This window comes from Amblyomma mixtum, chromosome 5 (assembly GCF_055824585.1).
Source record: "Amblyomma mixtum isolate Tamu chromosome 5, ASM5582458v1, whole genome shotgun sequence".
Classification (NCBI taxonomy): Eukaryota; Metazoa; Arthropoda; class Arachnida; order Ixodida; family Ixodidae; genus Amblyomma; species Amblyomma mixtum.
In genome coordinates, this window is record NC_143016.1 from 52,591,197 (window position 1) to 52,615,513 (window position 24,317).

At 47.7% G+C, this 24,317-nt stretch overlaps 1 protein-coding gene across 2 annotated transcripts in view; it reads right to left on the reverse strand.

Annotated features, from left to right (window-relative positions):
- The window catches only part of LOC149342164 (hemocytin-like), an 87,540-nt gene that overhangs the window by 12,423 nt on the left and 50,800 nt on the right, over positions 1–24,317 (reverse strand). For both annotated transcript variants that reach the window (XM_089544424.1, XM_089544423.1), the window contains 14 exons: positions 22,148–22,295; positions 21,027–21,143; positions 20,545–20,589; positions 20,332–20,451; positions 18,022–18,287; positions 17,241–17,458; positions 14,593–14,801; positions 13,385–13,576; positions 12,750–12,982; positions 8,060–8,261; positions 6,062–6,409; positions 2,759–2,929; positions 524–549; positions 39–207 (listed from right to left, as the gene is read on the reverse strand). In XM_089544424.1, coding sequence (XP_089400550.1) covers positions 39–207; positions 524–549; positions 2,759–2,929; positions 6,062–6,409; positions 8,060–8,261; positions 12,750–12,982; positions 13,385–13,576; positions 14,593–14,801; positions 17,241–17,458; positions 18,022–18,287; positions 20,332–20,451; positions 20,545–20,589; positions 21,027–21,143; positions 22,148–22,295 — 2,464 coding nt within the window. The remainder of the gene's footprint in view (positions 1–38; positions 208–523; positions 550–2,758; positions 2,930–6,061; positions 6,410–8,059; positions 8,262–12,749; positions 12,983–13,384; positions 13,577–14,592; positions 14,802–17,240; positions 17,459–18,021; positions 18,288–20,331; positions 20,452–20,544; positions 20,590–21,026; positions 21,144–22,147; positions 22,296–24,317) is intronic.

The following is a 24,317-nucleotide window of genomic DNA, read 5'->3' on the forward strand; positions in this document are numbered from 1 at the left end:
ATAGCATGCGAATAAACTTCAGAGCCAAGGAGCATTACCACAGAGATATGAATCGCAGCAGGTGTCATTCTGCTTGGGAAGTTGCTGCAGCTTTTCATCATCCCTGCAGACGGGCGGAGTCGGACAGATGATGCTCGAGCAGCGAACCTTCAGGTTTTCTCCGCAACTGCACGTCTCGCAGGGGCTGACTTGCCACGTGTCGCCAACCTTCGGTAAATGAGGAAGACAGCGATAAGAATTGTGGATTATAGAATAGAACTAAAAAATTATGCCTAACAAATCAAAATTTTGGTGCAGCATGCGCTCTAAATTTACTCTTAATTATGCTAGTAAAGATAATACCTCATTAACTCAGAAAGCATGACATTCCGATCGAATGCAGTGAACAACCAACCGGAAGAAAGCATTTGCAGCCCATTTGTGGGATGGAAGAACCAGAATTTGGCTCTTGGCTCATAGGGATATTTTTTTTCTATGATAAAAGTAATTAGTTGACCGCTTGAAAACGAACATGCTGGCTTACCAGGTGTCCCTGGTCGTCGCAGGCCTCTGTAAGCAATGAAATAAAAAGACATAAAGAAGCAGGCACGCATGAAATCTTCGCGTATGTCCACAGTCACATAAGTTACTGCCCAGAGGCATGGGGCGGTACCTATAAAACGTATTTAGAATAAATTTTACGCTTGCTTGCAGAAACGTGCTGTTCGTACCGTAACTTTCGCGAAGGCAACCGACCCTTGCCTACCACTATTTCAATAACTGCGAATATTACCGGTATCATCTGCATAGAAACTAAAGATAGTTAAAATAATATACTCAGTAAAAAGAACTAATGATCCATTTCTTCTTACACTGCTTAGATCTCCGTTGAGACAAACAAGAGCCGCCACTAATAATAGATTTAACCTACCGCCTTGTCACAACGCTTACGGTCAAAGGCTATTAGAGTACAATGGTGTTCAGATATGGAATGAGATTCCCGATGACATCAAACTCAAACATAAGTTTTCGGCCTTATTCGAAAACATTTTTCTTCTCTGTCCAGAGCTGTGGGACTAAATACGTTTGTGTTTGGTTTTGTACATTTCAGAATATGTTTGTTCTTCAGAAAATGTATGCGCTTTACATATTTGCAATGCTGCAATTGTAGTATCTCATGTCTTTTTGTACATGTAGCTTGAATGTCTGCCATTTCTTTTGTGAATATCCTGTATTTGGACCTTTCACTAGCCGAGCTGGCTATGGGTCTCATCAAGTTTTGATGTATTGGTTTCACAAAAGAAAATGCTGATGATGATAATGAAATAAATTTGATGCTGCGAAATAACACCGTAATGAATATTTTGTCTATAGTCCATGGCTTCAGCTTGTACGGATAGTTGTAAGGTTTCTTAGACGATAGAACATAATTATTGCAGTCGTATACAGGGTGTTTCACCTAAGACTTTCTGCAATTTTTAAAAATAAGCTATTAGAATTAGATGCGCGCTTTTTCTGGCATAGCATTGTCAGTGGTGTAGTACATCATAATGCAGCTAAGACGTGCTAACTAGCAGGCTTGTTAACTAATATTTAATAGTTAACTTTTAAACTATTACCGTTGAGCTTCTTAATTATTGAGAGGCATGTAGCCCACCGTAAGTGATGTCCATATCCGTTTTTAGAATTTCGAGAACGCGATTATCCTCGGCGCTGTGGCCCAACAAATTTTGGCTATTTCGACGAGTTAGGTTCACTGGAGAGGTTGCTTTGCCTGCAAGCTTCTCAAACCGCGTGTATTTTGGCGCGATGTAGGCGAAATTTGTTGGGCCACAGCGCCGAGGATAATCGCGTTCTCGAAATTCTAAAAACGGATATGGACGTTACTTACGGTGGGCTGCATGCCTCTCAATAATTATGGAGCCCAACGGTAATAGTTTAAAAGTTAACTATTCAATATTGGTTAACAAGCCTGCTAGTTAGCACGTCTTAGTTGAATTATGATGTACTACACCACTGACAATGCTATGCCAGAAAAAGCGCGCATCTAATTCCAATAGCTTATTTTTAAAAATTGCAGAAAGTCTTAGGTGAAACACCCTGTATAACGGCAGCGCGCAATGAATTCACTCCCAGATTCCATAAAAGCAACTTGTCATGCTTGCAAAGAAAGTCGACTTCTTCTGTTCCCTGTGTTAGAATTAACGTCTAACGAAGAGTTTTATCATGATTTCCTAGCTTTGCATATAATTCCGCCTTTCTTTAGGATATAGCGCTTAAAACTCGAATATGCGAAGAACATCATCCCAAAGCACCATATAGAATCTTTGTATCTTCAATCATTCAAATGATCTTCTGCGCCACTCCTGGACTTAACAAGATCTTTAGTTCACTATATTTTATGCCACATATAAATCAGCGTTTCCCTTCCGCATAGAAAAAAAAGGACAATACTGCAATAATTTATTCTTCTGCCGAATACGTTGATCGTGCATTGGATAGGGCTGTTCACGCTGTGAACCTTGTCGTTGAGAACGCGGGTTCCTCTAAATCCTTTTTTCAACGAATGGTCTTAGTCAATGTCGCTGTGGCTACAGCTGTTACTTGAATTGCGCTGCCCACGCTAAAACATTCCACTAGATTTTTCTTCAACCTACGCCTCTAATGCTGTGACATTTTGAATGACGTTAATGCAATCTTGTCCGATTTGGCCACGTGGTGCACGAAATGACCTCCGAAAAGTGACGCGCAGCGTATACTTGCGACATCCCTTGCTTACCGCAGTGCTTCGTCTCGACGCATTCGCCGTTCTTGAGTACGTAGCCTCGTTTACAGAAGCACGAGTAAGTGGGCATCACAGGGCACGCGCTCTCCGGGTCCTTGTAGTTGGCGCACGTTTTCGGGCAGCCAGTGTCGCAACGCAGCTCCATGTTCTCTGGGCAGCTGAAGTCTAAATTTGGGGCATAAAAATGGAGTAAGTCAGTGAGTAAAAACGGAAGAATATAGGAAATGAAGGAAAGACACACAGGGGCAAAGTAAAGGCGCTTTCGCATGAGTGGAACATTTCCTGTCGAAACATTGTATTGTATTTGAATGGCAGTTGTGCTTTCGTTTAGTGCTCCTAACCGCTTGCACGATACCAGGTGTTTAAGTGAAGACTTTCAGAAAATTTAAAAAATGGGCTTTTTGGGGTAAAAATATGGCTTTGGCGGCATAGCATTACCAGTGTTGGCGGACATCGGAAAGCCGGAAAATTGTCATAAGTAGTAAGCTGGTTAACAAACTTCTGATAACTAACTTTTTAACTATCACAGATAGACAACTGGTTGCAAATAGAGATTTGTAGCCGGTCGTTAGTAACAGCCATGTCAGTTTCTAGGATTTCGAAAATGTGATCACTTTGGCAGCTGTGGCTCGACAAAATTTGGCTGCATCTCTCGAAAATGCACGCGCTTTCGAAAGCATACAGGCAAAGCAACCCCTCCATTGCATGTAACTAGTCGAAAAAGCCAAAATTTGTCGAGCCATAGCGCCATGGTTAATCGCCTTTTAGAAATTCTAAAAACTGATATGGCTATTACTAACGGCCGGCTACAAATCTCTAATTACAACTAGGCGCTTAACTCTACTAGCTAAAAAGTTAAGTATTAAATATTAGTTAACCAGCTTACTACTTAAAGGGGCCCAGAAACACAATCTTAGTTAACTGTTTTGCCTGTTGACTGCATACAGTGAGTTATAATGGTGCTATTAGCGTCGGTAATACCGCGTATATTCCGTTTTTAAATATTTTAATGTCCTCCCAAAAACAACTTCATGGCTCTGATGGTGTCGCCACACAGTGGCGGGTTTTTAGCGGCGGATATGACATCACCTGGCGCGAGCTTGATGACCGGACAAACAGTAAATATACTGCAAATTGTGTGAATAAATAAAGACATATTTTGTCACCTGTCTGCGTTTTATATTAGATCAACAAAAACAACTTGTTTGTCTGAGACGAAAGCCCTGCAAAGCAAGTAAAATAAAAATACACCACCAGGGGCGCTCTGGCATGGAAACGACGCTGCCAGTCTCAGCAAGAACGAGTTACAGAGAGCAGGCAACCATGGAGTACAAACTTCCGCGACGTGCTCTGGCTGGCTGTTTTGATTGGTTGCGCCAGGTGCCGTCATTGGGAGAGCGAAATAGGAGTGGGAAGCCCCGCCAAAATCGAGTTGAGGACAGCGTTTTGTTTGCTTGTATTTTCAAATTTCTTCACTGAATAACTCCCGTTCCTGTGCATCGATTCCTGTAATTCTTTTTAAGTCAGCATCTGTGGGACATAAAGAACCCACCTGAAGTATAGCCGGTATCCCCCTAAGCTGTGTTTCGCAGCCCCTTTAAGACGGTTCACCGGTTTTCTGGTGTCCGCAACACTGGTAATACTATGCCTCAAAAGCCATACTTTTACACCATAAAGCCGATTTTTGAAAATTTTTGAAAGGGTTCATTGAAGCACCCAGTATACAGAGACATGAAAGACGCGACAAAGCAAAGGGTCAAAACATTCGGCATTGTCATACTTTCAACGATGGGCTTGTCATGATCAAGCCTCTGCATAATATTCGTCAGCCTGGAGTGCTATTTACTCGTTCTGCTGCTAGGCAAGGGCAGTTCCGTGCAAGACCTCGACGAAACAAAAAATTCCACTTCGGGACAGGTTGATGGATATGAAAGCACCGAAATTGCTATAGATGAGACGGCAGCTCGTACGCTCTACGTGAATAAGCCAGTTGTTTCTAAGGGTTCTTGAGACAGCTTCAGGAGCGCTGCACAGAACACTTACACTGTTCAAGTGAAAACGCGCAGACGTTCTCAATGCAGCGGTCTGCGCAGTTAGTTTAGTTTAGTTTAGTTTAGTTTAGTTTAGTTTAGTTTAGTTTAGTTTAGTTTAGTTTAGTTTGGTTTAGTTTAGTTTAGTTTAGTTTAGTTTAGTTTAGTTCAGCATAGCTTTATTACTTTAAGGCCCCCTTTTGCCGTGGGTATTACATTTGGTTTTATAACTGGACCATTTTTGATTTCCACATGCGAGGAGCCCTGCTGGCATTGCTCTTTTGTCCTTTCCCTACATAGCCATGGTCAATGGCCGATCTCAAGCATACCCCGAATGAGCTTTCGAGAATCATTGTTGACATCAGCTCTAAAGAAGTGCTTTGACACGACGATAAAAGACAAAGCAGGCAACAAAAAATCTCTGCCTCTCCCGTAACCAAGAGTAGAGTAAGCATGAAATGTTTGCGGGCATAACACATTGGTTGTAGATGGTACTAGTCAAAATCTTGAAATGGGTCTAGTGTTCAACACACCACACCACATGACACCACACATACTGTGCACTGGTCCATGCGGACGCAATCGTTTCCTGTGAGTGTCTGGGGAATCTCTTCCGCCCTACCTTGGCAGCTGTATCCGGTTTCTGTCAGGCTCCATTGCTTGGCTTAAGCAGCTGTGACGGTGGCGGCATTGAAATGTAGGACAATGGAGAAGCGTACGCGGACACGACGAGACGCAGGCCTGACAAGAATGTATATACAGCGCGTTCGAATACTCCGTGATCGTGTATACATCTGCCTGCCAAAGGGGGAAACGTCATGAGCTGAAGGCCCAGCGGCCGGTATTTTGCATGCGTTTGTGTGGGACCGCGGCGCCATATTTCGGGACGGCGCGGAAGCAGTTTTTCCACCCAAAGCCCTTCTCGCCTTGGAGCTCTTGCCTCTTGCTCTAAGCGACCTACTCTCTTAGAGAGTCGCGTTAAATCTCGTACGGTGCCCGGATGCTCTCGTTTCAGCTCCCGGATGTGTGGAATTCAGTGCCCGAATGTTGGCTCTCGGTCTCGGCGTGACGTCACCACACTGCCGACAACGGGAGCTAAAACATTTCATGCTTAATACGCACTTCTCTATTATGCATTGCGTCACCATGCCAAAGCACATTTTTATCATGAATTGCCAGCTCTCCTGCAGTGCCACCCTTCCAACTAGAATTCGCTGGTTAGCCAGCAGGTGACTGGAAAGGGACTCCTATAGAGCGGCACGCCTACCGCATCCGGAGTCCTGCAGCCAGCGGTGCACGGACACCCCGGAGGTGGCGCAGCAGTGCTCGGCGTACTGCAGCTTGGAGCGGCACACCGAGGCGCTCAGGTTGCGCGAGTAGCTGGCGTCGCTCAGGCAGGCGTGCTGGTACGGGCCGGGCTCCACGTACAGCTCGCACGCGTTCTCCTGGAAGCGGCACAGCTCGGGCGGCACCTGCCGCTGGCTCGACGAGCGCAGCACCTGGCAGATCTCCGGGGTGCCGTCCACCAGCCAGCTGTAGGCGAAGTCGCGCACCTCGGTCGTCTGGTGGCCGCTGCGGTGCTGCAGGTCGTTGCTGGCGTCCAGGTCGCAGTCGCCTGATGGACAGAGCGATACGGAGCGACAAGATTTGGGCCGGGCATAAAAAAATTAGAGATCACTGCGGCGACCCGCATTGGGATAATTCGGAAGCACTGACGCCTCCTTGGCATTCGTCACCTCTCTTTGCCTCCCTTTATCATTTTCTCTTTGTTTCAAAATTTAATTATCGAATTAGCGTAAAAATATTATGCTTGGATTAAATATCGATTTATTTACTCTGATTATACCTTCGTTTATCTCAATCAACCATTTTAGTTCTCCGAATTTGGCGCCGTGGTTGCTTTCCCGTCCACTTACTATATCCCCGTCTAGCCTATTCAACCGTCCAATGGTTTTTGTTGATAACTAATTACCTAATTAATGTATATCAATGAAACTTTTGTTCGATTAATTATCACTCATCAAATGCATATCAATTCATTCCAAAATTAATTTTCACTCTTTCGCCCAATTTCGCTCTATTTTGCCGCCCTTGGTTGTTTTCCTTTCTACTCACTATATCGCCGTCCGCGCTATTTCAACGTTTTTCGACATTTTTGGATCTAATTAGTTAACTAACCATCCTATCCACTTATGTTTTTGTTGCGCGGCATCCTCACATCATCATCTTTCGATTTCAACCACTCGTTGGATGCTACCTCTTCTGAGAACGTCACAACTGCTGCGGACAAGTTCTGCGGACGCGTTTTGGGACACGACCCCGCCGACATAGCCTAGAAATGCTTTCGCATTAAAAATATGAGTGTGTCCAGTGCTTACCTACGCAAGCAATATGGCGAGGCAGCCTTTCTTTCATTGTAGACGTTCTATTATATGTAACATTCAAACTGCCGGTCTATTCGAACAAACGCTTTGTCCCCGTCAACGTCCCGTGCATGAAGGGGTGCCCGAGCAGGTTCTTCATAAGTACAGCTCCGCATTATTCTAAGAGTATTTTGGTCCCTTTCGAGTTTGGTTTACCGAGATTCGACTGATGTATGTACTTCCATTCACAATGAACTGGAAAGTTCTGCGAAAGCAGTTGCCTTTTACAAAGAAAGACATGTTTTGTTTTTCAAAAAGAGAATTACAGAAGGATATAGAAATGTGTGGCTTCAAATTAGGCTGTAGAGTTCCGATCTGTACCACATAAATATCTAATTTACGTTTACTGTTCCATTGCATTTAACCGTAACTCTTGAAATTCTTGTACACCGCTTGCGATTGGGAATCGCCAACATGAAGAACTTTTCGAGGAGGATGAACGTCCAATTGGACTCGTCTCTCGCATAACGTATGCTGAGGGCTCACGTACTGAGGTACTGGGCGGCGAGCAGTTGTAAAGATACTCTTGACGTTTTTAAAAGACACTCCAGCTTGATGGGACCGTGGTAGAGACACTTTCATTCCAATGAGTGACACAGGAGTAGCAATCGCCTACAGACCGCTGTAAGGCTTATCCCGCCTGCAGTTAAACCACCAATGTATTTTCTTGTGTGTTAGGTTGAAGCAATTATCGGCTTTGCTTAGGAAGCTTAACCTTTCCAAATCCTATTGTTAAACAAAATTTGAAGGTCATCGCGATTCACTTCTTTTCCTCTAGCAGCAATTCTAACAATAACAGCAACCGCTATTACCGTAGCGCAGACCCATCGTTGACAACTCACCGCAGAGTCCGGTCATCTTCCCGGAGTAGGTGAAGGAAGGCACTTCAATGCTGAATCCGTAGTTGAGTTCGAAGAAGCGCACCACCAGATTTATTGCGGGGACGTAGACGACTGTGGTGCGGCCCGGTACCCAAGAAATATTGAACCCTTGCCGGTTCCACGGGAAGTCTCGGTCCTGAAGCTCCTCGCCGTCGAATTGGACCTGAAACCGTATGCGAGTCTCGGCTTCATTTCTCTACTGCCTTGATCTGAACTGCTATATCTGTTTGACAAGTGCTCTTCAACTTCAGCTTTGCTCTGAAGAATGCAGCGACGCGTCGCTGGTGATGGTGAAAATATTTATTACGAAAGGGCAGGAGCTATGTTTGGATCAACGCGTAAGGGACCGATCCTTATAAGCACTAGGTGGCGGTCCCTAGTATGGGACCCCAGTGGCGGTGGCCGCCGCCCGACCGCGCCCGACTAAGGCTTGTTGGTCGTGTAAGTCGTGGCAGCCGAGCAGGGTCGCCTCCCAGTCCTCCCGGGTTGGGCTTGGGGATGGGCGGAATAACCGGGTTGGAGGGGCAGGCCCACAGCATGTGATAGGTGTCAGAAGACACCGCACTACAGTGCGGGCAGCTGCCGCTAAAGGAGGGATCACAATATTTTAGTGCTGCTGGGCACAGCACTGTATTGGTGAGAAGGAGGAGGAGGAGCCGCTCTTCCGCCTTCTTCAGGCCTTTGCATGGGCGAGGGTAAAGGCAATGACGCTCTTGATAGCAGGTTGTAACATCTTTGAAGGTATAGATCGGATTAGGATCGGGTTCCTGATCGGGTGGAGAGGAGAAAACAGCCCGGTGATAGAGCGCGCGGGCGGCTGCGTCTGCTGCCTTGTTTCGTGCCAACTCCTGATGAGCAGCGGCGCATATAAGGTAGTGGTGTGCGGGGTCCGTATCCAGTATGCAATTTTGGTAGATTCGATAGGCTGGGAAGGGTGTGCAGCCTTGTTGGACGTTCCGACAGGCCTCTCGCGAGTCGGTGATTATATATTTTGAATCGGAATGTGAGGCCGCGAGAGCAATCGCGACCTCTTCTGCTTGTGTTGCACTGCGGGCTCTGAAGGTGAGGCCGTTAACTGTGTTGCTGTTGTGAACTACCGCTACCGTGTACCATCCCCCTTGGTGAGGACCGGAGGCGTCCTCGTAGTATACACCTGTTTTGTTGCCATAATGTCGGGCTAGGGCTTCCGCTCGTGCCAGGCGCCGACTATTATGGTCTTCGGATGACATGTTGGCTGGAAGAGGCCGCACGTGGAGAGCACGTCTCCACAGTTCCGGGATGTGAAACCTGTCTTCCACGGGAGTGGTGGGTTGGATATGGAGTCGAGCAAGATTGGTTGGTTGGTTTATGGGGTTTAACGTCCCAAAGCGGCTAAGGCTATGAGAGACGCCGTAGTGGAGGGCTCCGGAAATTTCGACCACCTGGGGTTCTTTAACGTGCACTGACATCGTACAGTACACGGGCCTCGAATTTCTCCTCCAAAGAAATTCAACCGCCGCGGCCGGGATCGAACCCGCGTCTTTCGGGTCAGCAGCCGAGCACCATAGCCACTGAGCCACCGCGGCGGCGGAGTCGAGCAAGAAGCCGGCGACCTCACTCCGTTAGCGACAAGCGCGTGTACTGGTTTGTAAGATGCGCCTCCCGGAGCTCCCGGAAAGTATTCACCACCCCAAGGGCGATAAGCCGGCTGTTTGAAGTAGTGATGGGGAGGTCAAAGGCACGCTTAATAATTTTGCGAAGGATGGCCTCAAGCGCATCCTCCTCTTCTTTCCGTAGGTGGAGATAAGAAGTCGAATAGAGAATTCGACTGGTTACAAAGGCGTTTGCCAGCCGCAAGGCATCCTTACATCGTAACCCCCCGCGTTTGTTGGAAACCCGGCGGACCATGCGGCCCACCTGGTCCCCCACCTTACGGAGTTTGGCCAGTGTAGTGTCTGGCCGTCTGTGTTTGTGGTTGTAGAGTCCGAGTACCCGTATCTCGTCAGTTTCGCCTATGGGACCACTCTCAAGAGAAAGAGAGATTTTAGTTGTGCACTTTTGTGAGGGGCGGAGGTGCACAAATTCCGATTTTTGAGGGGAGCATTGGAGACCGCAGCGGCAGAGTGGTCTACTAGCGTCGCCGCTGTTTGCAGGCTGGTTTCAATGTCCCCTGTGCTGCCCTGCCTGGCCCGTAGGGTGATGTCATCGGCGTACAAGGCGTGCTGCACGCCGGCGACACCGCCGAGCTGGGCCGGCAGGTGCATCAGTTTGAGTTTGAGCTTGAGCTTATTTACACAGACAAGGAGATACAATGGTTGGGGGGATACAAGGAGAAAAAGCTGCTCTGGGGCAGCTTGACTGGCCCCAAGTGCCGTTACAATGGCTGCAGCAGGGCATAGAGAAAGATTATGAAATAGACTAAAGATGCAATACAAAGATACAACAAAAAGATACAATAGATACAATAGCCAGATTGAAGAGCAGCAGGGAAAGTACCGCGCCTTGGGGGTTTCCCCGCGTGCCGAGTAGGTAAGGACGCTCTCTATCTTGGATGCGGATGTAGGATTGACGATCCATTAAAAATTGGCATATGTATCGGAATGTGTTGAGGCCACAGTCGGTCTGGCTTAGGTTAGTGAGTATGATCTCGTGTGTTACATTGTCAAATGCCCCTTTAATATCCAAAGCGAGTACTACCCGGTCATTATGGGGGCGTTCGAGGGGATCAAGTACTTACCGATTGAGTTGCAGGAGTACATCCTGTGCGGATCTGTGTGGGCGGAATCCGAACATGATGCTCGCAAAGACATGTTTGTATTCAAGATATGCAGATAACCGATCCCGCACCATCGTCTCCATTAGTTTGCCCACACAGGAGTTGAGAGAGATGGGGCGAATGTTATCTGTGTCAATTCGTTTGCCTGCTTTAGGAATAAAAGTGACCAGAGCCGTTTTCCAGTCGATTGGCAGGGGGATATCTCCGCTCCAAACTGCATTGATGTAGTCGAGGAGGGACTGGTATGCCAAGACAGGCAGGTTCGTCAAAAGCTTGACGGTGACCTTATCCCTTTCTGACGCAGTGCCCTGTTTCATTTTGGCGAGAGCGGCCCGCAGATCATGGAGCTGGAAAGGTTGATCCAGCTCCGTGTTCTCTTTGCCTGCATAAGAGTATCCTGATTCACGGGGGTCACTGGGCTGTACACAAATACTGGTCCCGAATTTCTGTGCCAGTTGAGTTGTGTTGCCAGGGGAAGCGTGCATGGCTCGCCGCAGATGTTTTTGTGTTTCGGTTCGTGTTTGGGTTGGGTCGATTAAGGCTCGAAAGAGACGCCACGTGTTGCGGTTGGACATTTGTCGCGCGGCCGTGGTCCATCTATCCACCCAGTTGGAGTCGGCGAGTTGGGCCGCGTACTCTGCCGCTTTCTGGGCAAGCTCGGTAATGCGAGCTTTAAGCTTTCTATTGTGTTTCTGCCGTCGCCAACGGCGGACGAGGCTGCGACGGGCTTCCCAGAGGTGTAGAAAGTGGTTATCCACGTCCGTGACCACCTCTGAGAGCTGGATCTGAGTTTCATGCGAGCAAAAGTGTGTCAGCAGCTGTTGGGACAATGCTGGGTAGCCTTGCTCTGAAATCGGGTGTATTATCAAGTAAGTGAAAATTTTGCCTAAATTTCGTCCAATCTTGGATACATGCTTGTGTTCTGGGACGCTTGAGGGTGCGTGTGCGTAGTGTAGTGTTAAGGATGCAGTGGTCGCTACCGAGGGTCTCCTCGGTGTTGAGCCAGTCTGCGTGTCGTATGTTGCGAGTGCAGGATAAGCCCGGACACGTATTCCGTGTCACGGAGTCTTCTAGCCGTGTTGGCTGGACGAGGTCCGTGTGGAGAGGGAGGCCCAACGTGGACGCAAGTTCCGCCGGCTTACGTCCGCGTGACTCCTCCTTGCGATACCCCCACAGCTCAATGGGAGCGTTAAAGTCGCCCACAATCAGCAGGGGTCGCGACCCGCTACTCTTAGCGCGAGGCTAAAGAGCTCCGCAAAAGTCACTCGCTTGAGTTTGGGAGAGCAGTACACGTTGAGTATATGCAACGGCGGGTCCCTGAGGCGGAGCGGTAGGAGAGTCACCATTACATAGGAATACTCGAGCTGGAGGTCGAGATCCACCAAGTTGGCAATGTAGGCTTTGTGAAAGATAATACAAGACGCGGGATGCTGTTGGAACCTCGTGTAATTTGAAAGTGTCGCGCCCAGGCCTGTCTCCTGGAGGGCAACCATGGCTGGTAGGGGCTCGAAGGATTCAAGGTAGACGCGGAAATTGGCCCGCTTAGTGCGGCCTTTAAAGCCCCTAAAGTTCCATTGTGTAATTGAAATTGACATGACCGAATTGGAGATGGCGGAACTCCTTTGAATAAGGTTTCTCGCCATGATTTAAAATTTTTCGGGGGGAAGAGGAGGGATTTTGCTGCCACAGAGACAGCTACTTGCGCCATCAAGAAAGTGATGACAGAAGGAGCGGGAGCGGGTAGCCGTTATCCTGCCGCTTCCAGATTGCCGCTCTACCGCATGCTTCGATCGCGCTGCCACGAACAAATGCGGGCGCTTCCACACACCCAAAATGCCAACTATTAAATTGAAGGTTATCCAATGCGCCATTTAAAAGCAGCCTCTGTGCACGTACCCTCTGTCCCTTGGAGATCCTGACATGACTGTCGCCGTAGCTAATGGTGACGCCCTGGGTGCAGGTGGTGCGCGGCTCTTCGGGGCACTCCACGTTGACGCCCACAACTTGGAAGTCGAGCGTCTTGTCTCCCGAGATGTGCTGAGCCAGGACGTAGCTGCAGTTGCCCTGGAACTCGAATGAACGACCGTCGAAGCTGATGTAGTTGGGGTCTCCGTGGCCTCGACACACGCCTGCGTGGATACGGGAACAATGAACAGATATATGCAGCAGGATCTTCAAAAGCATCGAAGCTGTTACACGCTTATAGTCGCTATCAGTTCGCACGTTGCCAGCCAAAGCGCAATACGTGACATATTTTTGCGAGGCTGAACAGAGAAGGCACAACATTTGTAGAAATTTGTATAAAATGCCTGCCTTTCATATTTAAGCTAAGAAAGCTATTCCTCCTTCTTTCGAAACCTGCACTTTAGCTTAGGGGTTTTCTCTAAACACATTATACTTTCTCGCCTTGGCAATGATCAGGCAGAAGGAATACGTCTAGAAGTCCACAAAAGCGAGACAAGAAAGGACCAAGCTAGAGGCCACGACAACGAGGAACTGGACGCAGAATGGGGAGTACAAAGGTGACTCACAGTCGTGGCACATGCGCGGGGGGACGCAGGCGTCTCCACGGCGCACCATTCCCAGCGGACAGAAGCATCCGGGGACACACTCCTCAGGACAATCGTCGGATGCCTTGCTCCGGTGGACGTTGTCGCACGTCCTCTCGCACTCGCTCGGAGGTCCGCACTCGCGCCACTCCATGCCGGCTGGACACTCGGGCGCTGTAGAGCAAGGCCAAGTCAGTCAGCACGAACGTCAGATGCCGAACACAGGACCAAATTGGTAATCAAGGAACAGTAATAAGCTCTCGTTTTTGCCCACGTAATTTTCTTTTTTTTTTTATAGAGGGCATGCCATTTTTGGTCTTGATTACACTACTGTTATGGAGGCTGTGGGTGTGGATGTTGTGAATGTGGATAAACGTGGCGAATCTCATTCGAGACCAGGGCCCGTATTCTATAAGCTGTCCATCTTCTGTTGTCGTTTTCGCGTCCATTCGGTCTTCTGTCAGTGGTGACTCAGATGTACCCGCGGCTTCTAAGCGTCTGTGGCAAGCGGCCCGCCATTGGGTCGTTGGCGACCGGACCTCACCATATATATGCAGCCAATGGTGAGGTGCATCGCAACGCTTTGTCAACAGCAGGTGACCGGACCTGATCACTGGCTGCCATATCGGAGCCAATGATGAAGTCCAGTCACCAACCACCCAATGGCCGGGCCGTTTGCCACAAAGGCTTCAAAGCCGCGGGTATATCTGAGCGACCACTGACAGAGGACCGAATGGGCACGAAATGGATAATGGAACATAAGCACCTTACGGAATAGGGTCTCAGAACTCTATAAAAGACGCATTTTCCGCATAGTCACGAACGACAGCTTTCCGAATTGAAATTTAAAAGCATGTCCACATGGACGCGAAGAAAAAAAAAAACGCGTAATCTTTTCCCTTCTTTCCTACCTTCGGACTCATCTTCAAGCCGAATACTGGTCAGAACAGAAAAATATTATTTAATTACCTCAAAGCCTTTCAGCTCCGGTTACGCCAGTTATTTCGAAGGTGATTTTCTAGCTCGTGCGAAGAACGCGCAATGAATTCGGATTTCAAGGGACTCCAAGAATTTCACGGCTTATAGTGGCACTAAGATTCTATGTTAGGCCCACATTTTTTTTTTCATGCTACGCTTGTCAGGGATAATTATAGCAGTAGAGATGCCCCCGAGATTGACCAGCGCCTTACCGCATCCCAGCGACAGCCTCCACTCGGAAGCGATCTGGCTTCGCACGGAAGTCTTGCATTTGGACGCGAATCCTTCGATGGCGCTGCACATGCACTTCTTGTCGTCACCGCCGTGAGAAGCCAAGCAGTCGCACACCACGTCTGCGCAGCTGTTGATCGATGTCTCCAGCAGGGCCTTGTTTTCGAAGCAGAGCGACAGCGGAGGAGACCTGGGGTGAAATCAAGGAGGCATGCAAGTTACGCAATCAGTTAAATTAGGTTACATGAACACATAACCGCAGCATATTGAGCATACTGACAGGCGCTCGGAAACGTAATGCGGTAGAAAAGCGATCACAGGAATTGTCCTGAGCCACCATGCTCTGGGAAAGCGAGAAAGAACAAATAAATTAATAAAAGGAAGCAAGCAACTAATTAATAAATAACTAACTGAGGTATATCGCTCACACGTGATACGCGCGTGTCAGTGTCACGCCCGCCATCATAAGCCTGTGAGTCCAAGTTATGGGTTGAGCAGTGAGTTAGGCAATGCCTATTTTCCTGCCGCATAGCCGGGGTTAGGCCTACAGTCGCAAATAACGTTTCCGTACATTGGCTACGGTTGTCATTCCGTGCCATGGAATCAGTCTGTCCCGTTATCACAAGTGGAAGAATAGCTCTCGTTTCAAGGCACCTTCGAAAGACGCTTTGAATGCCACAGTACTGTTAAACCGGGAACTGATGTTTAAAGCTCTTTCGTGGTGGCGCAGTGTCACCCAAGTCGAAGCAGCCGGGTGATCTGGCTGCTTAAATAAGCTCATACAGGTTATATCAATAGATATGCTGCCGCGCGGCGTACCCACCGCGTCACAAATAGTTTCCTCTGGAAGTACATTGATTACGGGCCTTACATTGCTACGAAACAAGGAAATAATGTGTGGCACACACACACGCCTTACCAGATCATGCTCTCTTAATTCGCCACTTTGAAGGTGCTCATACCCGTTCCAGTCGAATATTAGTGAATATTCGACTGTGTGTCAATATACGATTTTTCTGTGACGTTAGCAGTTTCGTTGTAACGTACTAGAGGGTCTTGATAGCCGTTTCACTCTCTCAGTAGCATCATTATCTGCTCACAAGCAAGAAGTTAGGAATAAGTGGAAATTACAACTTAATTTTTTGCTCAGGCAGTCTCTCAATATTGTGAAATGTTGAAAATAATGGTAAACTTAACCGAACTATTGTCCCGTGCTATGGTATTTACCTCGCGAGGTTTGCCAAAATGATGGACGAGTTAGTACGCTCTCGCATCGCACGATAACAAATGTACCTCGAATGAATTATGGCTGTCTTGACAATGTCTCTAGTCATAAACCATACTTTGCTCTTAGCGAAAAAATAAGCATGTTTTATCGATAAGATCACGTCGACAAACACGCGAGCAGCCGCTGGCTGGAAAGGTCAAAGCTCCAGAACGCCGCTTAGAAGCGAGGGCTTGCAAACGGGAGGGCTCATAACGCACGCGTCAGAAATAACATAGTCATAAAACGTCCTCTGCCTTGGCGACAAAGGTGTGGTGGCAGTAAAAAAGCAGTTTCCTCATAGGGCTGTGCGTCTACATTTCCGACTGTTATACGGCCATGCTTGACAAGTCCTTCGAAGGTTACTGCGAACCTTTGAAACGGAAAACCGTCCATATGCATCTATATACACGGCTCCGAGGTAACGGTGTCCGAAGGCATAGCGCTACTCGCTTGCATGAAAAGACAATGAGTGTCGTGGGCAGTCCGCTTAGAGGAAACACCGAAAACCATCCTCAAGCGCGTCTGCTGCCACCCTCCGCGCGGTGGTTGAAGACCATGGAGAAATTGGGCGCATTTATTTTTTCTCGAGGAATATCTATCCAACTACGCCTTTCGGTCACTGTACGCCCACAGAACTGTAGCTGCTGACCTGGTTTCAAAAAAACTGCTTAGCCTAGGCAGCATGCATCTGCGGGCCTGGTGAAAAAGGGAAGGCTCACGTCGCATACAGTAACTATAATTCCTGTCGTATCGTTCAAAGCTCTTTTTTTAGTGCGTTCATTACTTTATAGGAGAATATGATAAGAAGAAGGAAAGTTCGTCTAACTAATCTCCTAAAGAGCGAGATGGAGCCCCTGTGTCCGCGCGCTACAGGATGTTGTGCAGTTGTTGCTATCAGGCACAACAGCAGTTTTTGTGTATTCTCTTTCTCCTACAAATGTAACCGTGCGTTTACACAAGACCTAAACCACCAATGCGCAGCACACTCAGTAATACACAGCATGCAACGTAGCAGTAACGCATGGTAGGCGCTGGCATCTCTCTGAGGCCAGTCTCAGCCTCCGGTCCTGCCCCGCTTTCCCATTCTTCACCCACGCGCTGTTCTCTCTCCTCTCTCGTGACGTGTACACAACCGTGCATGTATCGAGTGGGGTTGCGTACGGAGGATAGCCTTGCAGCGGCCCACAAGCGGACAAGCAGAGGGTCGGCGGCACTTACCCCAAGAGACCCTCAAGAGAGCTTTCCATCGCCCCAACCGGCTTCAGTATTGTGCAACGTGCTCTAACAAAAGCCACATTGGCACCTAGCTGCTGCAAGCACGTGCGTCGAACAAGCAGGACCGTGAGCAACGGCGTCACTCACGTGATCCTCTGGCACCAGCGCTCGGCTTTCTCGCGGGTCTGCTTGGGGCAGGTCGGCAGCGCACAGTCGGAGCCCGCCGCGTCCGGGGTGGCCCAGCTGTTGGCGAAGACCTGGACGTCGCTCACAAGGCGGTCTTCGGGAGTACGGAACTCGTTCTTGGCGTCCGAGTCGTACAGACCGCACAGACCGCTCGTCTTGGACGACAGGCAGTCGGACACCTAGCGGCCGTGCGAAAGGACGGGACAGCAATTATTCGCAGTCACACTGATTCGTTTGATTTCGTTGCCCAAATAACTACAAAGAGAACGATGCATGCAGTGCCTGATTATATTTAAGATGCACATGTACAAGAATGTTCTACTATTGGATCACCCCAAGTGTTCTTCCACTTCGCTATACCTGCGCCCGCAAATCAATCAAGTGTTTCAGACTTGTGCGTTGATGGGAACAGGTCCAGAAAGGATTATTGGGTCTAGCGGTTCTTCCAGAATAAATTTTTCGTTCTTCCTCTTTTCCCGCACTCTAGAGAGCGGTAAAAGTAGCTGCCAAACGCCATGATCACGAGCCCGTCATTGAGCGCAACTGGGCGCAACCGACTTCAACCCCATTTCCTACTGTCACGCAAATAAAAGACGAATGTCTGTAGTACCTATGCATGACTATTCCCGCACCCCTGATACTACTCAGCCCCTTGAGGTCTCGAGCAGATTATGTGATTCAAAGAGATAACTTTCCCTCCTCAAGTGGCGACGTTGTCCCGTCATTACGAATGGCGACTCACCGAGATCTGGATGGCTCGGCGCTCGTCGAAGGCGACCTCGAAGTTGTGCCGCACCGAGGTAAACACGAGCCGCTGACCGTTTCGGGACAGGTGCACGTCTCCCAGCCGCCGGCTGATGGCTCCCAGGTTTCGCACCGCCACAGGTGTGCCGTCCACGATCACGTCGGACAGCGTGGGGCCCAACTTGACAAAGGTCGAATTGCACATGACCGAAACCCACGTCTCGCACACGCCAATGTCGCCGCGTTTCGAACAGCGCCGGTGGGCTGAAACGAGGAAGGAGGCAATGGCACTTCGTTGTAATGGCATCCCGGGCAATGTATTAGGTTACAGGGCATATTTTTGTAGGATGAGTGCGTGATACGATACCCCGTGCGGAGCAGTTGCCTACAGGCCAATCTCGCCTGCGCTTTCACACCACCACCATAACCCTCACATCCCACCTCACACTCTTAAAACAAATCCAAGTCACCACAGTGAAGTTTTCTAGCTTTTATAGAGGGTTGATTTGTAATGTTAGGAACGCTTACTGTGTTAGCGAAAAATTACATCATTTTAGTGATTATTCCCGTCACCCTGAGTAGGCTAATTTCGAAGTTTCTGCTGCATAATTTTTAACGCGACGGCGTTAAAGCTTTCATTCTGGAGAAAATCCGGCGTCGTTGTCGTCTGCGTTGTGAGCGAAAAATCCGCTGAGAGCAACCTTGGTGGTCAGCTAGGTCACGTGACCTTGTGGCGTCATCCCAACTTGCCCACAGGATTGTGAGAATACTGACCACCGTGGCAGGTAGCAATTAAAATTAATGAACTGTCGCGAGAGGTTGCTCGGATATAGCAACCTCGGTATCATAAGCCCCACCAGTGGCAGTACCTGCCATCGCAGGGCAGTGGCACATCGCTTAACCGCTGCACCACTGCGCCAGGAATGGTACGAGAAATTCCAGGGGTCTATGAATGTAAAGTCGAGAATGACCAACTCCGGATACATAGGCATTATTCCATTAACGCTATCGTGCCATACCCTTACAGCGGAGTTTAAGTGCCCCACCCAATTTTTTTCTGCAACATAAAAAAATTTCTGAGGCACAAAAACTGTGCAAAATTTCGTTACTGTCCTTTAGAAAGTCCAAAGCTTTCTAAAACGTTACTTCTCCGGCGGCCACGTCAGCGCGTGCTTTTTGCTTTTAGCGCCTATAATTGTACAACGTAGATAAATATTCTCGCATCGTGTAATGTCAGAGGTTTCTGTGATGTTTCAATGCCTTATCGCTTGGATGTATGCCGAGTCAGCGATGTACGAAGATAGCCTCATTATTTTGCACGCCACCGTAGCCTTTGTTTTACTCTCCGAGAGCACGCCTCCAAATGTATCCAAGGAATGTGCTGTAGCCAGAAAAAAAAAATTCAAGCAGATTCCTTTGCTCTTGAAATTGAGAATGTATCCACTTGTCTTTCTTTTTATCTTTTCCTCACGAACCTCCCTCGCACTTTCTTGCTTACGTCAGCGAGCACAGAGTTTATTTGCATAACAAGGGTGAGTAAGCACGTGTGCGCACTCAGAGTACAAAGAACACGACGCCCCGATGAAGTTACTCATCCGTTCTGCAATAGAGGCCGCAACAACCGTTGCTGCAACTCGAACGCACAGATTACGCCCAACGCAGGCAACGCACGCGCATACATAAACTGAAAAACTGCACTGGAAGCTGGGAGTAAAGTGTGCTCGTTGCAAGACGACACACGTCTTCCCTGGTTACAACGCAGAATAATAAACGTCTAGACCTTCTGATACCTTCATGCATGCCAGGTGCACGGAGAACTGATCAGGCACAAGCCATCAGTGATCCTACTTCTCAACCCTTAACCCCCCCCCCCCCCCCGCCTCTTTCTCAAAACGGGCTTACTTAATCTTTTATTGAATAAATGTATTAGCTGCATTATCCGCTGCTGGTATTGTTGAGTTCGAAATACTTATTAATTCAAAGTCTGTGACCTGAACAGTGCTGCTGTCTTCAAATGGCGAGTAATAGTTCCATACTAATATACACTCTAAACGGGAAGGAGTAAAAAGTGAATAAGCTGTCCTCTAGTACACTTCCTTTTAAAAAAACTGAGCGCATTAAAATGCGGGCTACTCCCTTTGTTAAAAATTCTCATATAGGCGTCTTCGTGTTTGAGTGTAGGGTGCATTTGTTTCCACTTATTGGTATGGTAAACGCTAACTCTTGCTGTGTTCGCTTTAGAGTTACGTATGTCGTTGATTTCAATACGCCATTCACCGTTTACCGGAAAGAAAGCCAGTCAACGTACCTGTGACAGAAAACTGTTTCGCCACCTTGTCTTGGAACAGGATGTGGTCGCAGACGTCGTGCGTGAATCGCTGGCCGTCGAAAGTCTTGACAGATCGGCCTTCCACTATGCACACCGCAGCTGCAATCAAACACGAATAAGGACAGAGTTGAGGAGATGCACTGGATACAGGCAGTTAAATTCCTTCAAGCATTATTCTCGACGCACGCTTACCATTGGAGAGCAGCCTGCAGACGTCCCCGTCGCCATTGAAAGGAACTGCGCAAAAATACCAAGAGATACGATGACACCAGCAAGGGCAATTGACTTGTATTACATTTCAGCGCTTTGATGTTTTTTGTACAGCGTCAGCTGTTGAATGCTTGTTGTGCGGAGATGGCGTAGTTTGCGCGAAGTGACGTCATCATCACGCGATCATTACTGGTGACGTCATCACCTGTCACATGACCTATGCGTCACCCATGTGACATCTTGCTCACAATATTCTGCTATGTGACACATTAAATTTCAGGGGGCCATTTTATTCATTCAACTATTTACGCATCAGCATGACTCCCTTACACGTAATTCCTGTAATCGCTTTACATAAGATGATCCTCTTCACAGCTGACGTAATCGGACGCTAGTATATGCGTCCCATTACGTCAAAACCGCTTAAATTTTTCCCCCTTAATTAAGCGTCAACGGATGCTTACCGCATTTGTACTCCGGGCACCGAAGGTCTTTCATCAGCTTAGCCTCCTGTCCATCAGGACATTCAGGCTTGGTCGGTTCTGGACACGGCGAAATGGCTGGAGGGCGCTCTTCGTCGCCTGAAAGCGTTGAAGAACAGGCGCTCAATCAAACTACGTTTTTTAGTAGTATAGAGCAACTGTCCACATGCTTTCGTACGCAAGATTCGACTCTGAAAGGACGGCAACCGAGTGCTGTCGGTTCGAAATCTTCAACCGATCAAACCGCAGGTATGGCGATGGCGAAAAGCTAGTCACTGTGCGCGGAGAGGCCCGACGTCTAGCACACGTGAACCTAGTGCATGACAATGGGCCCTTACCAATATGGCTTCGGGCCAGTCCAAACAGCTTAATTACACACTTTTATGACTGCGTATACATTTTGTATGGATTATCTTTGTTCCAATCAATTAATATGTTCCCTTCTTAATTACTTCCGAAATGCTACTTGCGAGCACCCAGCTGCAGCTTTTGCCTGCACGGGAGAAAGCCAGCAGAAATCTTCAGCCGTTCTCACTATTGCCGCATTTTCAGAAACTGTACTCCTACTTTAAACTCCTGTCAGCTCTCTCATATTATCTTCTCAATGAATATCAACCATGGTTCCGATAAATGACCAACGCTATCACATTCGTTTCGTATCCCGCCATAATTGTTGTCGTACTTATCGGAACTACACACTCAAACATCCTTAAATCCTTAACGTGGCACACATTTTTTTCTCAGGCATATAAATGTGTCGAGTTAACCCGAAATTTCAAGAGACGCCTGAGTACGAGCAGAATCCTGGATTAGTATGTGGGCCCCACTCTACCGCGCTCAGGGGCACATGTGAACACTGTTTACCACAGGGTTTTATAGAACCGCAGATGAAAGTACGATTGCACAAATAATGCAAACGCCCTATAATCACGCCTCCAGACTTCCAAGTTCCATTTTTGCTTTGTTGCAGGATTTCTTTCGATGATAAACACTACTATCTCGTCTGAACGAACGACAATATAGTTAAGTCGACAGTATCTTTACTCGACTGCACACGTGAATCACTGGAGACCGCAAATCACTGAGGCGCGTACGTGACTCACAGCCTTGCTCGTCGTCCGGGCAGTCCTTGACTCCATTGCACCACTTGAATTCGTCGATGCACTCGTTGCTGGTCCGACACAGGCGCTGGCCGGCGGGGCAATACGCGCACTTGCACTGGCACTTGTCGTCAAAGTAGGAACGCTGGCTCTGCATTCCAATAAGGAGAGGAGGTCGCGTTACGAGCCGAACGGAAACTTGAAGCAGCGTTTCATGCAGCTTGGTTTGAGCATTCCAAATCGTGTTGAAACTGTCTTCCACACGGTAGGCAATGTATGGAGACTCCACACTGTGTACTTTTCACTCAGTTCGGCTCATCATGTATCCACAGTAGAAAGGGCGTTCAACTGAGTATATACCGTATTTACTCGCATAATGAACGCATTCCTACTTTGGACGTCGAAAAGCACAATTCTTTTTCCCGCGCATAATGGGCATACCCCTTTCTTTTGGCGCACAGTCTGCTGATAGCGACAATGAATGCTATCAGGCGCACTCTTTTCAATGCCTGAATAAGTACTCAATAACAAAGCGTCATCTGACGAATGTCAAGACAAGTATATCTCGCCCTAGAGGACGAACAGCCAATAAAAATGTTATGTGAGGATTCCGAGAACCAGCAGTAGCCACGTCTGGTCAGAAAAGGTTCGATCTGCCATATAAAGCGTTGTATCAACTTGAGTTTGAGTTTCGCGTCGAATGTTATGAGTTATGCTAAGCTGAACAGGTTTGCTTTGTTTAATAGGTCTTAACGTCTAAAAGCGACTCAGGCTATGAGGGACGCCGTAGGAGAAGGCTCCCAATAATTTCGGCACTTGGGGGTTCTTTAACGCGCACTGACATCGCATAGTACATGTGCCTCTAGCATTTCGCCTCCACCGAAATTTGAGCCCGTGTCTTTAGGGTCAGCAGCCGAGCACCATAATAACTGGGCCATCGCGGTGGTTGCTTGGGTAAACTGCTGTTGTGCTCTCAAGGGCAGAACTGTGCTTCGCTATGCGTGTTATACGTGCGGGTTAATGATAAAAGCTGTTCACTACTTTCTCGTGCACAAAAACCCGAAAGGTGCGTTTTTGTTTCTTTCGAAGGGTAGTCGTACCAGATGAAGACTTTATGACACCAGCCTACTTATTACTCCGTTTTTATCGCTTCAATTTTTTTTTTCTGAATATTTTACCTACTGCGCAATGAACGCACCTCTCCAAATTTTCAGAGATTTTTGAGGAAGAAATTTCGTTTAGTGTGCGAGTCATAATTACAAAATAAAGAGGTCGGTGGTTTGACGGAATAACATTTGATCAAAAATTATTGCTGATAAAGTTGACTGGTCACTGGCTTCGGTCAACAAAGAAATTGTTTTTGGGAGTGGTACGGCTCCTTTGTTTACACCACCGAAACATTTTTTTTAGCGTGGTTAGTGACGAGCAAACTTCATCAGAAAAAATACAGGAACACACTTACTTTTTTTTTCCTTAGTTAGCAGGGATTGGGATAACACGCTGTAAATATTTCTTCTGGCAAAGATAATTGCTGAACATTGTCGTTCCTTATCGTTTAATAATCAGTTGAACATAAAACAAATAGCATCTTCTGCGACAGCCACGGGTACCGCAACAAGCAGTAAAACATCTAGCAAACGCAGGTGACCATTACGCGCACAGTTCACCTTGAAGACCAGCGTTAAACAGACAAAGGACCAACGAAACAGGAAACGACGCGGGCGCTGACTAACAGCTGAAGGTTTAATGTAACACTCAGGCAATAAACAAAAAAATATGCCACTATCACAGTCCAGCTTTAGGCGTGTCCCAACCGTTACCTCTCTGTAATTACTGGGCATCTTATTCTTTAGAACGTCTCTTATTCACTACATAGAGCCATGCATTTCAACTGAAGAAAAGTGTTTAATTTCCTCAGAATGCGTAACGTGTGTGGCAACCCGGAACATGGACTAGACAGCATCCGATGGATGCTCGTCATACTGCACGAAAGGCTCGCGACGCGCCAGCAGGGTGAATGCTTCGCCTCAAACGGTAGGGCTGATAAGCTGACACATGTCCAGTTTTCTTGGACAAAAATTTTGAGTGTTGGAAAACTGTAAGGTACTGGTAGGAAAATATTGAAAATAATGGTTCATTCTCGCGATATGTCGCAAAGTTTTTATTTTGTATT